This window comes from Malus domestica, chromosome 16, assembly GCF_042453785.1.
Source record: "Malus domestica chromosome 16, GDT2T_hap1".
NCBI lineage: Eukaryota > Viridiplantae > Streptophyta > Magnoliopsida > Rosales > Rosaceae > Malus > Malus domestica.
The window spans coordinates 28,418,122-28,434,725 of NC_091676.1; the positions used below are offsets into that span (position 1 = coordinate 28,418,122).

At 36.9% G+C, this 16,604-nt stretch overlaps 1 protein-coding gene across 1 annotated transcript; it reads left to right on the forward strand.

The window, feature by feature from the left end:
- Positions 1-9,612: 9,612 nt before the first annotated feature.
- Positions 9,613-10,332, forward strand: LOC139193101 (uncharacterized). Its single transcript, XM_070816064.1, has one exon. It carries the CDS (start codon positions 9,613-9,615, stop codon positions 10,330-10,332), a length of 720 nt encoding a protein of 239 aa, XP_070672165.1.
- The last annotated feature ends 6,272 nt before the right edge of the window (positions 10,333-16,604 follow it).

Genomic DNA, 16,604 nt, shown 5'->3' on the forward strand with positions numbered 1-16,604 from the left:
TAACCATCCAAGCATGAGATGGTTCTCTCTCTCGTGGTGAGGGAGAGGGCCGTAGCCCTTAGGGTAGGTATTTCTCATGGTTCTTGTTGGAACTTGTGACTATGTGGGACTCCCAGTCCCACATCACCCATTTCTCTACTTCAAGTCCTCTTTATAAGTGTGTTCTCATACTTATGGTTTGAAAGAAATTGGGCCAAAGCCATGGACCTTGGGTCTTAGACTTGGAGGGTTTGGATGGACGAAAATCACAAGTCTAATATTTTTCGGTTTTGATTTTAAGGATTTAGTTTTCAATAGTTATATCTGAAAGGATAAGTTTGAACATTCATAACTGTTCATGAATGCCATTATAAATATGGCTACAATATCAGAAACGAACAATCAATTCCATCACTTCTATTTTTTCATATTTCACAAAGAAACACCACAACCAATTCGCCAAGAATCCAAGTTCGTGTGCAAGAACTTGGATTAGATGGTTGTATCCTGCAAGATAGACGTCCATTGAACTATTGCACTGGTGTAGGGGCGAATTTCTATCTTAGGAGATTGCTTTTGCAAGCCTCTATCTTCAAAGAACAAGTAAGTGATTTGTGATTCTATAAGCAATTTCATTAAGTGATTATATTTTGATATATTGTATTTTTTGTTTAATTTTTCATTTGAAAATAAACTGTGCAAATTATTATATATTATATACTTGACATTTGATTGATTTTTAACATTCTAAGACAGAAATTATTATCTATGAAACCATGGATCAATCAAATGTTGGTGTCGTCAAGCAACACATTGAGAAACTTGAGAAATTCAAGGGAGTTGATTTCAAATGTTGGCAACAGAAAATGTTGATCTATTTGACAACTCTGAACTTGAGTCATGTGATTACTTCTGAGGCCCCTAAAGCGCTAGAAGAGGGAGATATTCCTGCCGAAATTCTGCAGGCTATAGAAGCCTGGACTCACAGTGAATTTCTATACAGGAACTACATTCTGAATGCTTTAGATAACTCTCTGTATGATGTTTATTCATCATATAAGACAACGAAAGAACTATGGGAGTTTCTAGACAAGAAGTATAAGTCTAAAGTGGCAAGTTCCAAGAAGTTTGTAATTGGAAAATTTTTGAATTACAAGATGAGTGACACAAAGTCTGTTGTCAAGTAAGTTAAAGAACTCCAAGTGATTGTTCATGAATTAGATGAAGAAAATCTTGGTCTGAAAAAAGGTTTTGTGTTGGCTCTATTATAGAGAAACTGCATTCGAATTGGAAGGACTTTATGATTTATCTGAAACATCTAACTAAGGAAATGAGCATGGATCAATTGATTCTTAAATTGCATATGGAAGAGGATCATCGTAGAAAAGAGAAGTATGATGTCTCATCGCTGGAGGCAAAAGCCAATGTTGTGGAAGGAGGTGACTCACACAAGGCAAGGCATAATCATAAAAACAAAGGCAAGGATGTTGCAAAGAAAGCACTCACGGCTGTGAAAGGGAAAACCTTCAAGAAAATCGAAGGAGGTTGCTGGGTTTGTGGAAAGACAGGTCATAGGGCAAAGGATTGCCACCACAAGAAGGATCATAATTCTGAGAATTCCAATCAAGAAAATGTTACAGAAGACAAGTTTGTTGCAGTTGTATCTGAAGTCAATTTATTGACTAACTCCAATGATTAGTGGGTTGATACAAGAGCAACAAGGCATGTGTGTGCTGATCGAAATTTATTTGTTACTTACCAATCTGTTGATGGTGGAGAAAATCTGTACATGGGAAATGCAACTGCATCTGCCGTTGCAGGGAAGGGAAAAGTGACGCTCAAACTCACTTTTGGAAAAGAGCTTTCACTCACCAATGTTATGCATGTTCTTGATATTCGCAAGAACCTAATTTTTGGATTGCTTCCGAGTAACAAAAGTTTCAAAATAGTGTTTGAAACTGATAAGTTTGTAATCACTAGGGGTGGGGAGTATGTGGGAAAGGGCTACCTGGCTGATGGGCTCTTCAAACTTAATGTACTTTCTGCTAATGCTATTAATAAGAATAACAAGCCTAGTGCTTCTTTTGCTTACTTGATCGAGTCATCTACATTATGGCATGCAAGATTAGGTCATGTTAATTTTCATTCTCTTCAAAGAATGGTTAACTTAGGCCTATTGCCCAAATGTTTCATGAACAAAGTATCTAAATGTGAGATATGCACATAATCTAAATATGCAAGACACTCATATAAATAAGTGGAAAAATCCAACGAAATACTTGGTTTAATCCATAGTGATCTTTGTGATTTCAAATCTACACCAACTTGTGGAGGAAAGAACTACTATATTTCTTTCATTGATGATTGCAGCAAGTACTTTTATGTCTATTTGATTCATAGTAAAGATGAAGCTTTAGACATGTTTAAGACATTTAAAGCCGAAGCTAAAAATCAACTAGACAAGAGAATAAAAGTCTTAAGATCGGATAGAGGTGGTGAATACGAATCTAATGACTTTGCAGATTTTTCTTCAACACATGGAATAATACATCAAACGACAGCACCATATACTCCTCAACAAAATGGAGTGGCTGAACGAAAAAATCGTACATTGAAGGATATGATTAATTCCATGTTGAATAGTTCTGGTGCACCACATAATTTATGGGGTGAGGCATTCCTTGCTGCAAACACAATTTTGAATCGAATTCCACATAAGAAGACTAATCAATCTCCTTATGAAATCTGGAAAGGTAGGTTACCTACATACAAAACCTTGAAAGTGTGGGGTTGTCTTGCGAAAGTTCAAGTGCCTCTTCCAAAGAGACAAAAACTTGGACAAAAAACAGTAGATTGTATATTTATTGGTGACGCCAATAATAGTTCGGCATATAGATTTTTGGTTCATAAATCTGAAATTGCAAATATTCATGTAAATACAATACTTATCTGCAGAAGTTGAGTTCTTTGAGGAAATTTTTCCTTATAAAGATAGGTCATATGTTTTGAACAAAAGAGTACATGATGGTACTACAACAAATGATGACGAAAATCATGCCTCAGCTTCTAGAGTTCAAAGCCAAGATTTGGAACCACGGAAGAGTAAAAGAGCAAAAATTGCAAAGGATTTTGGTCCTGATTTCCTCACTTTTGTAACCGAAGAAGAGCCTCAAACTTATAATGTTGCATTAGAATCATCTGAAGCGCCTTATTGGAAAGAAGCTATTCAAAGTGAAATAGAATCCATCATGCAAAATAATACATGGGAATTGGTTAATTTGCCTCTTGGAAATAAAGCAATAGGACACAAATGGATTTTTAAGAGGAAATTGAGACTAGTTGGTACCATAGACAAGTATAAAGCTCGTCTAGTTGCCAAAGGGTATCGACAAAAAGAAGGAATTGACTATTTTGACACTTATTCACCCATAGCTAGAATAACATCTATAAGGTTATTAAGGGCTATAGCATATGCGTACAATCTTGAGATACATCAAATGGATGTCAAGACTGCATTTCAAAATGGTGAATTAGACGAAGAAATATATATGGAACAACCTGAAGGTTTCATTGTCAAAGGTCAAGAAAAGAATGTTTGCAAATTGATTAAGTCATTATATGGACTTAAACAAGCACCTAAGCAATGACATGAAAAATTCGATCATAATATGATCACATATGGATTTGTGATCAATGAAAGTGATAAATGCATTTATGTTAAGCAAACAAAAAATGTTTGTGTTATTGTATGTCTATATGTTGATGACATGCTTATACTGGGAACAAACAAAGATGTGATAAACTCCACAAAGAAAATGCTAAATTCTAGTTTTGATATGAAAGATATAGGAATAGCTGATGTGATTCTTGGAGTTTGAATTCTAAGGAAGTTAGATGGATACGTTCTCACTCAATCACATTATGTTGAAAAGGTTCTAAAAAGGTTTGGACATTATGCTTGTAAACCTGCAGTAACTCCATTTGATCCCATTCATAAACTTACTAAAAATGAAGAAGATAGCGTATCTTAATTGAAGTATACACAAATTATAGGTTGCTTGATGTACATTATGAATTGTACAAAACCTGATCTCACTTATTCAATAAGCTGATTAAGCAGGTATTCAAGTAATCCTGGAAATAATCATTGGAACGCTTTAATAAGGGTATTAAGATACTTAAATTATACAATGAACAATCGCTTGTGTTGATGCACAAAACCAGAGGTCTTGGAACAACGTAAATCCGACCTTGAATCTGCAAGAAATGTAAATAACACAAGATGCATCGTGGTTTACCCCAAGGTTTGGGCTACGTCCACACTGATTATGTATTTATCTGAGGGAGAGAGAGCTCTGAGAGTGAGAGCTTTGAGAAGGGGTGAGAGGGCCTAGGAATTGGCCTCCCCTCATTGTGAGGGTGATGGGCCCTTTTATAGAATAAGGACTCATTACTTATTACATATTTGCCCCTTCCTTTATCACATAATTACATTTAAGTCCCCCGAATATTTGTATGAGATCTAAATACGAGGCCCTAAATATGGTATAAACAGTAGTCCCCAAGTCTTCAGTCAAGAGTCTTTTGGCTGGAGACTTGAAATTCAGTCCATGTGTGGGCCGAAGTAACTAGATGTTGTCTTGAACTGATGTTCGATATGAGGCGGTGCTCAATATGAAATGATGCTCAACTAGAAGTAGCACATGCTGTGAGGCTGCTTGGCTCGTGGCTTATATTACCTTGGTTGGCTCGATTTGTGGCGTTGAAGATGAGGGAGTCCCTTTTATAGAATAAGGGCTCGCTCCTCAATACATGAATAATGGGTTAGAGTTGATGTTCGCGACGAGGCGGTTGCTCAGTAGGCGGTGATGCTCTCTAATGATGGTGAGGAAGTCCTTTTTATAAAATAAGGGCTCGCTCTTCAATACATGAATAATGGGCTAGAGTTGATGCTCGCGGCGAGGCGGTTGCTCAGTAGGTAGCGATGCTCTCTAATAATGGTGAGGGAGTCCCTTTTATAGAATAAGGGCTCGCTCCTCAATACATAAGTGATAGGTTAGGAGTGATGCTTGCGGCGAGGCGATTGCTCAGCTGGCGGCGTTGCTCTCTAATGAAGGTGAGGGAGTCTCTTTTATAGAGTAAGGGCTCGCTCCTCAATACATAAGTGATGGGTTAGGAGTGATGCTTGCGGCGAGGCGATTGCTCAGCTGGCGGCGTTGCTCTCTAATGAAGGTGAGGGAGTCCCTTTTATAGAATAAGGGCTCGCTCCTCAATACATAAGTGATGGGCTAGGAGTGATGCTCGCGGCGAGGTAGTTGCTTAGCTGGCGGCGTTGCTCTCTAATGAAGGTGAGGGAGTCCCTTTTATAAAATAAGGGCTCACTTCTCAGTACATGAATAATGGGCTAGGTCCCCCAAGTATTTTTCATAAGGCCCAGTTGAGGCCCAATATATGATACATAATGTAGTCCCCCAAGTCTTCGATCAATAGAGTCTGTTAGCTGGAGACTTCAAATTGAATCCATGTATGGGCCGAAGTGGCGGTTGTTTGGAGGCGGTATTTGTATACCCTGCACTGAAGCTTTGTAGGTGAAGCTTTGCAAGTGAAGCTTTTGAAGCTAGAACTCTGTAAATGAAGCTTTTGAACCAGGAGCTTTTGTAAATGAAGCTTTTGAAGCTAGAGCTCTGTAAATGAAGCTTTTAAAGCTAGAGCTTTGTAAACGAAACTTTTGAAGCTGATTGACATGAGTGATGCTCATGAATGTTTATGTTGATTGACATGAGTGATGCTCATGAATGTTGACATGAATGATGATCATGAATGTTTATGTATGATTGTCATGAGTGATGCTCATGAATGTTTATGTATGAATGACATGAGTAAAGCTTATGTATAATTTGGAGTACTGGACGTACTTTTGATTACCTGGTTAGTGGCATGAAGGAGAGTACGGGTCGTACATTTTATCACCTGGTTTGTGGCATGAATGGCTAGTTGCCAATTTAGAGTACGGGTTGTACATTTCATCACCTAGTTGGTGGCTTGAATGGCTAGTTGCCAAATGATATTAGAGTATGGGTTGTACATTTCATCACCTGGTTGGTGGCATGAATGGGTAGTTGCCAAATTAGAGTACGAGTTGTACATTTCATCACCTGGGTGGTGGCATGAATGGCTAGTTTCCAAATGATATTAGAGTACGGGTTGTACATTTCATCACCTGGTTGGTGGTAATGGCAGCGGGTTGCCGAATAATTTTGGAGTATTGGGCGTACTTTTGATCACCTGGTTGGTGGTAATAGCGGCAGGTTGCTGAATAATTGTGGAGTACTGGGCATACTTTTGATCGCCTGGTTAGAGCTATTTTGGGCTTATGGGTCTTCGCCCTCTACACAACATTCCAACCTATTTATTTTAGGCTTTGGCCTTTTTTTTTTTTTTTTACCCTCTGATGGGGTTTATACAGATGTCTCCGAAAGATAAGAAAAATAAATTACATCACTTTAAAGTAAAGAAACCTTTATCTTCCTCTTAGTTCTTCCCGTAGCTTTCTCAGAAAATAGGAACATGCATGATGAAAGTGTGGGCATCTTCTTTGGTGGTCGACACCTTTTTTTTTTTTTTTGCTTGTTGCTTTTCCCTTGGCTTTTATAGAAAAGCCATTTCTCCATTATTATCAGGCTGAGGCTGTGATGATGAAGCTGAGGCTATGATGATGAAAGTCTCACCAAGCATCTTCTGGTACACTTTTTCAAAGCATGCTCCTTTGCAGATTTTGCATGCTTGCTTTACAACAAACACACCCATAGCTAGCTTTTCCATATGGGTGGGTCGACAAAAGCCATCCATGTGGGTGGTTGATTAAACCCTTCAGACTCACCATTTCCGATGGCATCATTTATAGAATAATTGAGAAATAGCATAAAGAAATATAAAGTTTCTGACAACCACTTATCTTCTTTGTAGGTGTGGAAATGAGTTCAACCGAATGAGAGAATGACCATTCGAGCATCTAGAGCCTATACTCTTTCCCAGAATGATCCTCCCGCTAGCTCACTTTCTTTTGTCCTTTCCTATATTGGTTTGACTGACATAAAGCTGATGGTTTTATCGAGTCATTTTATGTTCAAGTATGCAAGGTACCTGATGGTGAGGTCACGTCTAGTGTAGATCGAGCCATTTGATTGTGTGCTTGAAGGCTTGAAGGGGATCTGAGGGAGAGACTCAGAGAGAGAGAGAGAGCGACAAAGCGAGGTGATGTAGTGCTGTTGGTGAGCTTTGGGTTTTCTTGTCGTTGATTTTGGCGGCAGACAGAAGCTTCTCACTCTTATTCACATTCATGGAGGTCAGCGAGTCGTTGAGCTGGTCGAACTCGGCCTCTTCTGAAACACTACAACAATCATTTTCGTCATCGTCTTCCTCCGAGTCAGCCTTCCCGTTTCTGTCACCATCATCCACCACGGTTCTGTAGAACCTGAGCTGAGTAGGGGCAGCTCTGCAACAAGTCGAGTATGGGAACAAGGGTCTGTAGAACCTGAGGTGAGTATGGGCAGCTCATCTTTGCTCTCCGTCAGTCAACAATCTCGTGAGCGAGAGAGAGAAGAAGAGAGAGAAAGAGAGAGCTTGGTTAGTCAACACGTGGCGCAGGCTGCTGTGAGCTCTTAACTCCGCACACATACATGCCCACCTTCCCTTCAATTTTGGGCTGGAGGAGACCTAGAAGGACGCCGAGACCTTTTCCAGTCACATGGGACAACATATGTAGCTGCACATGCTACGATTTGTTTGAAAAACTGTCCTACACATACCACGGTTTGCTTGGAAAACTGTACTACACATACCTTTTAAGCCAACTTGCACAAGTGGTGACAAGGAAAAGCTAGGGCTTTTGCTTTATTTTGAAATTAAGGGAACAAGTATGACACACTCCCTTTCCCCATCACATAACCGGCCACCCTATTTGATGGGTCCTCTATGGGTTATTTTGTAATTTAAAAAGTTGATTATACTTTCTAGTATTTACGGTTTGACCCATAACTTTTCATAATTGCATTTCGGCCCCACCTCTTTATGAGATTAAAATATTATGATTTTAATTTTGTTTGTAGCTTAAACTCATCATATAATTATGCCCATATTTACTAAATCTAATTGATTATGTTGCATTCCAATTTAAATATTTAATGTGATTAAGTAGTTAGTAAAATGGTTGACTATGGACTTGTGCCTTAAACGATAATTGAGCTATGAGAAAGGCCGCTAAATTCAAATGGTTTGAACCTTGGGAATGTGTTTTAATTGCTATTTCAATTGGACCTTAACATGTTAGACATTAATCTTTCTCTCCCTCTTAGTATATGTAATTTGTAGGAATTTGTACAAATCGGTTTGTAATTCTTATTACTTCTTTATCTCTTTCAATTAGTTGATTCCCTCTAGTACTAGACTAGAGTTTCTTTAACTATTGGTAAAGAGACATATTAAAAGGGGTTTTTTCATGAGATTAAAGATTTGTTGGGTCCAACGCCCTAATTAGCAATGAATGATTGTCTTTTGTTTCTAATGGCTCAATGAAAAAAATGTTTTAATTGGATTGAAAGCGCGTAATTAAAACGAAACATTCTTCCCTAGATCTTATTCAACAATGTTGGCTCGTTGTTGAATCAACCTAATAAGTCCATAGTCATCCAAAGAGCCTAAGATAACTATAAAGTCCAAATTTAAAGGAATGCAAAAACCTTAGTAGTAGTAGTTACTTCCAAAATTTGAAAAATTCGTTTTTGATATTGATTTGTTTTTCTCAAAACAAATAGTGGGAGTATCATACGCTACAAAACTAAAATGAACACAATTAGTAGTGATATATATCTCCAATATTTTGAAAAATTGTTTTGACATTGATTTGTTTTGCAAAAACGAATAGTGGAGATGTCATATGCTACTAATTTCATTTACTTTGGACTAGTAGTTGTAATAGGACACAATTTATTATAATGTGATTAAATAAATAAAATGATGAGACCTTAAAATCCCTCAACCAACATCCAATATTAAGTTGAAAGCGGAGAGGTGCTTTTGAACACTTCTTCGTGGCCTTCCACCATGGTAGGCTCCAATCATTTATGACTCATACACCACCTTCACCCTATCATAGGGGAGTTCAAAGTATGTGCTTATACTCAGGAGGAGTCTATTTCAAACATTTTATGTGGTGAAGGTAGGCAACGAGTATAGCCGACATCGTATCATCGTGAGGTCATACTTGGACCCTTATCTAAACCGGCATGGTGGGTCAAAACTTAACTAAGAGAAATGGTGCCAACATCATATCATTGTGAAGCATTGTTCTCTAGAGGCCAACTAGATGGATAATCACAAGAGGTTGTTGTGAATGGGTAGTTCTACCCTCTCATTATTATTTTTGCTAGCCGACATCGTATCATTATGAGGTGGGCTTGGTAATAGTGAGCCTCACATTACCCACTAGGAGCTTTCATTGAAATCTCCCAGATTCCATCTTGAGGGATATGGAATTTGCCAAAAATAGTGGGTGGTGTTATTCGGTTTAAAGACCCGAATCGTTTGACTTAATCAACAATCAAACTAATTTATTTTATTGTTATGTATTTAGATATGATTGGAAGCACACTTGCAAAGATACTCGACAAGCATTGCCTTGAGGGGCACAATTTCCCATCTTGGTATCATAATGTCAAGATTCTCCTAACCTTGGAGAAAATTGTTTACGTATTAGACAAGGCTCCACCTCACATACCTTTTGGCCCTGAGGCCACTGAGGATGAACGTGCTAAGTATGACAAGCACGTTGAGGATGATACACAAGCCAAGTGCTATCTGTTAGCTTCCATGAATGAGGAGCTGCAGAGACAGCATGAGGGTATGGACAGTGCATCCTCTATCATACTCCATCTTACGGAGTTATATGGTAAAGGGATGCGCAATCGTCACTTCAGCACTGTCAGTGAACTTGTGAAGACCAAAATGGTCAAGGGAACCCCAGTGCATCAACATGTACTGAAGATGATTGGACTCATTGAACAATTGGAGAACCTAGGGACTCCACTTGACGGGGAATTGGCCCAGGACTTCATCTTGGCTTCTCTTTTTGATTCATTATCGCAGTTCATTATGAACTACAACATGAACAAGATGGATAACACTCTCTCTGAGTTACTAAACATGTTAGTAACCACTGAGAAGACTATGAAGAAAGAGAACGTTGTAGGGACTGCTGCAGTAGCCTACAACAAGCCATCCTCTTCCAGGCCAAGCCGAAAGGCAAAGGCAAAGGAAAGGAGAAGTCATCCACTCCTAAGGCCCAAGGAGGAGTGAAGAAAAAGAAGGCGAAAATGCCTAAGGGGACCTGCCACCACTGTGGAAAGGACGGGCATTGGAAGAGGAATTGCAGGTTATACCTTGCATCTCTGAAGGACAAGCCACAAGGTATGGTTTTTGTTCTTATCTTCAATTCTAATTATTAGATCTTCTAATCTTTATAATTAATATAAAATGCTAATCACTTATGCAATTGTATGTAGGTGATGGAGCCAAGTAGAAGATGGACGAGCAAAGAAAAAGAATGGAATGAAGGGTTTGGCCATTATTTTTTTTGCTAACTACTTAGGAAGTTTGTTAGGCACATTAAAGATAGTCTTTAAACTTTCTTATTTTGCTAAGAACTTATTATGTGGCTTCATATGATGGAAGACCCACTTTTGGTGCCTATACGAAGGTATATAATTAGTCTCCAATGTAGGAGCTAATTCTTTTGTATTAAAACATTATGAATGTTTAACTTATCATATCAATGTAATGTGATGAATGCCTTCTACTAAATTTGTTCCTCAAAGTAGTATTATGAATTGAAAATTGTCTTGTTGTATTCTAGTTGAGATACAAGAAATGTATCACTTATATAATGCGATATCCAAGCTTTGGATTTATCAATTAAGGATAGATCTTACATGTTGGCCATAGATGGATACAATGAATCTTTAGATTTGGTTCCAATTGCCTACATATGAGTTCTATATGAATTGAGAAAGTCTAGAGATTCCTTACTTGAAGAAAAGGAAGATCACATTATAATGACATAAGTAATACATAAGAAAAACGTTTCTTATATGGTTATCACTTACTTAACCACAATAACCAAGATCACTCTTGGTTCAATTAGTAGTTTCGAACAACTAATTGGACATTCTTAAATTGTTTTAAGAAATGTCAAATATGTTAGTGATCAACCAATGATGAAGTGTCCAAATCTATAAAAGGTTTAAAGACTTTAGTCACTTAATAACAAGACATGAACTTAGTGGAGTTGGAACAATAAGCTTGAAAGGTTCTAAGCTACTCCACAATGTCCTCTACCCGTATACTTCATAATTATACACTATGAATGTATAATGCGATTTCTCATTAAGGTCATGAGAAACAGTGGAAGGTGAGAAAAGGATATAAACTTGAATATTATTGGTTTATAGTTGTCTAAAATTAATAGTATAAAACTATTATTAATAAGCTTGTAATTTTAATTGTTAAAGGTCTCAAGCTCTTCGAAGCGTTAAAATCTATGTTGTGTAACATTCTAAGAATAATCTATGAATGTTGGTTTCACCAACCTAGCATAAAATGGTTATATGTTGGGAGTTGTCCATCATTCTCTTTTACGAGAACAAGCTAAGTACAAAGGGAATGGACAAGTTGATGAAACAAAAGGGAATAGTTTCAAAATGAGTCACAACTTGTAGTTTAACAACAAGACAATCCGATTTCGACACCTCATGTAACTATAATGCTCTATGTAGTTTTAATGAGGAATTAAATCAACCACCTAGAAGGAATGGTTGAGCTCCTATATCCTTAGTAGGAGCCATACTTCCACTAATGATTTGGATAATTCTTATATGACTACTTTAAAAGGTTTTAGTATGAATAAAACTTGAAATATGATGTTTGACACCATAAAATTTAAATGAATGGACTTGATAAAACAAGTCATACATTTCAAATGGAATTACTTGAGAAGGAATTCTTTTGTGTATGTTCGTTTAAATAACTTGTGTTAGCTTGAATTGTTGATTGTCCAAAACTGTTGAGACATCATCAATAAGCTAATGGATCTTAAAGATTGTCAATAGATCTAAGACAAGTTAGTGGGAGCTATATGCATTCAAATCAAGAAAATATAAGTGTTATGTTTTCTTAAGGTTTCGATTGAATGCTTAGTTACAACAAGGTCAGTGGGAGTGATGTTATACTTTTGAGCAACATATTATGAATGAAGTCTATTTGATAGACGTAATAAATATTGATGTTACTCAAAATGACAAATTGTGACAAGGTCAATTTTGAAGTACAGACTTAAAATGGACTTATTGATACAGCAAGGCTGTCTCAAGAATGTTGTTTAAGGAAATTGAATCTCAAATGTTGAAGATTTGAGAAAGTATTTCTACATATTTTAGAAAAATTACTTTCATGACCCTTATAAAGAATATGTCACAAAATCACAAAAGGGACACATGTATGGACTTGTGAGATGATATCCAAAAGTGAAAAACCATAAGGGTTGTCACTTTAAGATATTACTATAGCCCAGGATCAGAACCATAGTAACTGATAGAATATTATTACCTTTGAGAAAGGTACATCAGAGTGAGACTCTGGAAGCGTGCATTCACTTAGGTTATAAACCAAAGTGACAATAACCCATTTTAACAAATGGAACTTCATGGTGGATGAAGTACTAATCATATGAAAGTATTGTTAGTATGGTACTACAATGGTCTCGAGGTTGGAGCAAAGTGTGTATAAAGTATACAAACGAAATATATGTTGATATATATGTCAAAAGGTGTTTCGAATAGACAGGGTTCATTATGAACCAATGATTGAATCCAAACCATAAGGTCGTTAGTAGGATACTACGACGTAATGGGGCAATAGCTCAAGCCATGGAATCAAGGTCTCATCAAAGTATTTGAACAAAAAGAAGAGACAACATTAAATGTTTTGGAAACATTTAATAAGTAAATCCTTTTAAGTTAAAAGGATTAATGCATAACTTAGTTAACCTACGAGCTCAAGTTCACTAGACTAGCATCTATAAGATGCAATACTGATTGACTTTAGTGCAAGTGTGAGATTGTTGGAGATATGCCCTGAAAGTCAATCTTTGGAAGAAACCTTTCAGGACAATGTTTATATGTATGGAAAACTCTAATACATAAAAAGGCAAAGTCACTCATTAGGACTATCTCAATAAACGATATACGTCCTAAATGGTGAATCCATGGACAATGGATCGATGGAAAAAGTAATCTAATGATGTTAGACTACAGAGACCTTCTTCACATAACCATGATGTCCAAAAAGGTTCCTGGTCATAGGATTGTCGGAGGGACACTGACAATACATAGACCAGTACATATTATGTCCCCTTCCAATGGGAAGGATGGAAAGTCTCATGCCATTCGTGTAGTGACACTAAGACAAGTATATAGGTGCTCATTATGGGAATGAGTTCACTGAACACAATCAAACGAGAGTACTTGCATGGAGGTCTACTCACATGTCAAGCAAGTAACTCTACTGGTTGGAATAATGTAAGTAATCCTTTGGCCTGAGACATCATAGTTGTCTTGGGGATGCGTTGCTGATCATTTGATAATGAGATGTGACCACATCTCATCTTGGATGTGTTCTATGCATTGTTGGGGTCAGTGATTTATTCTCAGAGGCATGTGAATGATCAATAAGGGATCTCTAATCCTCGTTATGAGAGGATGAATACTCTAAGATATGATTCAGGAATCTTCGGCCGAAGTATTGAGCGTAATGATGGAAAGCGTTCCTATACGACTCAATAGAATCATATAACTTGATATAATCACATTAGGGGTTTGACATTAAATATCCATACCCTAGTAATGTGATTGTGAGTATTGTATTAAAGAAGGATCGAATTACATTGTAATTCCAACTGAATAGGTTCTCCGAACAAATTCTACATTAGCCTTGGTAGCCATGATATATGATTAGATGTCACTCATGGGTTGTGGGTTCTTCTAGATGATTAAATAAGTAGTCATCAAAGAAGAAGGAGAATTAAAAGTAAACTTTAATTCACTAAGTGATTGGATAAATACTAATCATTTGGATTGGTACCAATCACCTCACTGCCTTGCTAATTAGAATCTAAAACGGTTGTACACCGATACACTCTTGTGGTGAGACAACTAATGGATGATGGAATTAATTAATTGGATTAATTAAGTGTTATGATTAACTAGAAAGTCTAAAGAAATCATATAAACGATAAAAGATCGTTTAGGACTTAAAGAAAAGTTCGGGTTCATTCGGGCCCATTGGGCCCAAACGAATTGGGTCCTTTTATTCAAGCATAGAATGACTTGAGATGATGAAAGCCCAAAGTCCAAACCCACACTAAGGGGCCGGCCAATACAAGTGAAAGGAGAGAGAGGGAGTCAAGTGGTTGACTCACTTTTTTGACATTTATAAAGGAAGTTTAGTGAAAAAGTTTCATTAGGGTTTTTGTGAGTTCTTTTTCACAAAAGAGAAAACAAGTCTCTCTCTCTCTACACACAAATAGCCGGCCACCAAAGGGATTTTTAGCTAATCATCTTCTCTCCCTTTGGTTATTCCATTATCCATCTCACTACACTAGTGGGTGTGGATCTTTAGAGGCCTTCTACTTTGGAGACTAAAGGAGAAAGGAGCTCTAAATCTTTCAAGGTGGAGGAAGCTAGGAGGGAGGCCAGACTCAAGGAGTTCCAAGAACAAAGAGCTTGGAGGTGGTCCATCCTTGGTCTCAAGTCTAGATCAAGAGGTATAAAACTATACCTTCACTTTGTTCTTCAATATTTTCTTAGATGCATCATATATGAACCTATGCTTCTTGAAGGGGATTTGCATGACTATAGCTTTGATATTATGTGATAACATGCTTCCGTTGCAAATGTATATAAATTTTGAATTGTATATGCATGCTAGTCACTAGAAATCCCACATAAATCTCATTATTTGCCTTCAAGTGGTATCAAGAGCCAAAGGTGGAATTCCCTTATATTCTAGCATCAAATCCCTACATGCAAACTAAGTATGCATCCTTAATAAACATACAAGAATAAATTCTCTATAAAGCAAATAAGTAAATCGCATTCATATTTTATGAAACAATAACTGGATGTAATCTATTTATATAAAACATATGATCATGGCTTCAAATTCTCATCTAGCTAAAAAGAAACTTAGTTACACATGTTCATCATAATTGAAAAGCAATCTAAAATAAACATTGAAACTTAAAACAAAGAGAGAAAGAACTTTGAAAACTCCAGCAACTTCAATGGATGAATGGCAGGCGCGGCACCCCCTAAATCGTTGTAGGAATTTCATATATATAGGAGGGGAACGGCTGAATCCAACGAGGAAAAGGTTTTGGCATTTTAAATTATTTTAGAACTCTAAGAATCATGTAGAAATTGTTGGAATGTGATTATGATTCCTCCTTGTAGCTAGAGATAAGATAAGATAAAGTTAGATAAGATAGGATAAGATAAGATAAGATAGGATCAGATAATGTTCCTCTCCAACTAGGATTCCTCTTTCTTGGGTAATTCCTTGTCTTCCAAAGCTCAACTTTAATTTCTCCAAAGTTTAGCACATGTCTAACACCATTTAAACACAAAAAAAGTCCAGCCATATGCTATCCACGCATGCCATCCAATCCAAGTCCAAAACTGCTCCAAATTGCTCCATTTGGCTATTTATTGTCATCTTTACCAACTAGACCTAAAATAATACGAAAATAACTTAAATTACCAAAATAAATGAAAATTAACTAAGTAAATGCAAAGAAATAAGATAACAAAGTCGTATAAATATGTTCCTATCAAATTCCCCAAGCAAAACAAAGAAAACAAAACAAAACCTAAACCTTCCAACAATTGCCTCAGGGATTTCCAATGAAACATGACATGTTAAAAATCATTATTGTCATAGATTTTAGCAATCCTTACTCTTGAGCTTATACCTAATCGCAGTAACCACTCACTAGCTCTCATTTAATCAATTAAAACAACATTTGAAAGTAGTAACATGCCTTAGAGAATTCACTCAATTCTTCACCGGATATACTCTTTATTTTCACACAGATTTTCTGACTACACTCCCTAAACTAAGTATATGTGAAAAGATTGATGTCAACATGTAGACTAGCACGTATGTTATAACAAAGAAGGCATTTTCTCTTGAATTATTAATAAAAATATGTATATGATCTCATGAACGGAATGCCACTAGTTAGAAGCGAGAACCAGGGATTCCATATGCTCGTACCAATTTCAAACTCCACATATTGAATCACATAACAATCAAGATAAAAGTCTAAGGGTTGTAATGGGGCTAAGGTATTGGCTAACAAAGAAAGGTTAAGGATAAACAAGGGTTGTTAAAGTGATAGTAAGCAAAGTAATGAAATCAACACTTAGAATTCAACTTTTGATTGCAGCACCCAACTTTAAATACAAAGGGGAGATTCGTACAACTTTAGGGTCAGATTCACATTTTTGGACCCTTCT

Excerpts from the sequence above, each read along its gene's own strand:
- LOC139193101 (XM_070816064.1), top strand. The coding sequence starts at position 9,613 with ATGATTGGAAGCACACTTGCAAAGATACTCGACAAGCATTGCCTTGAG.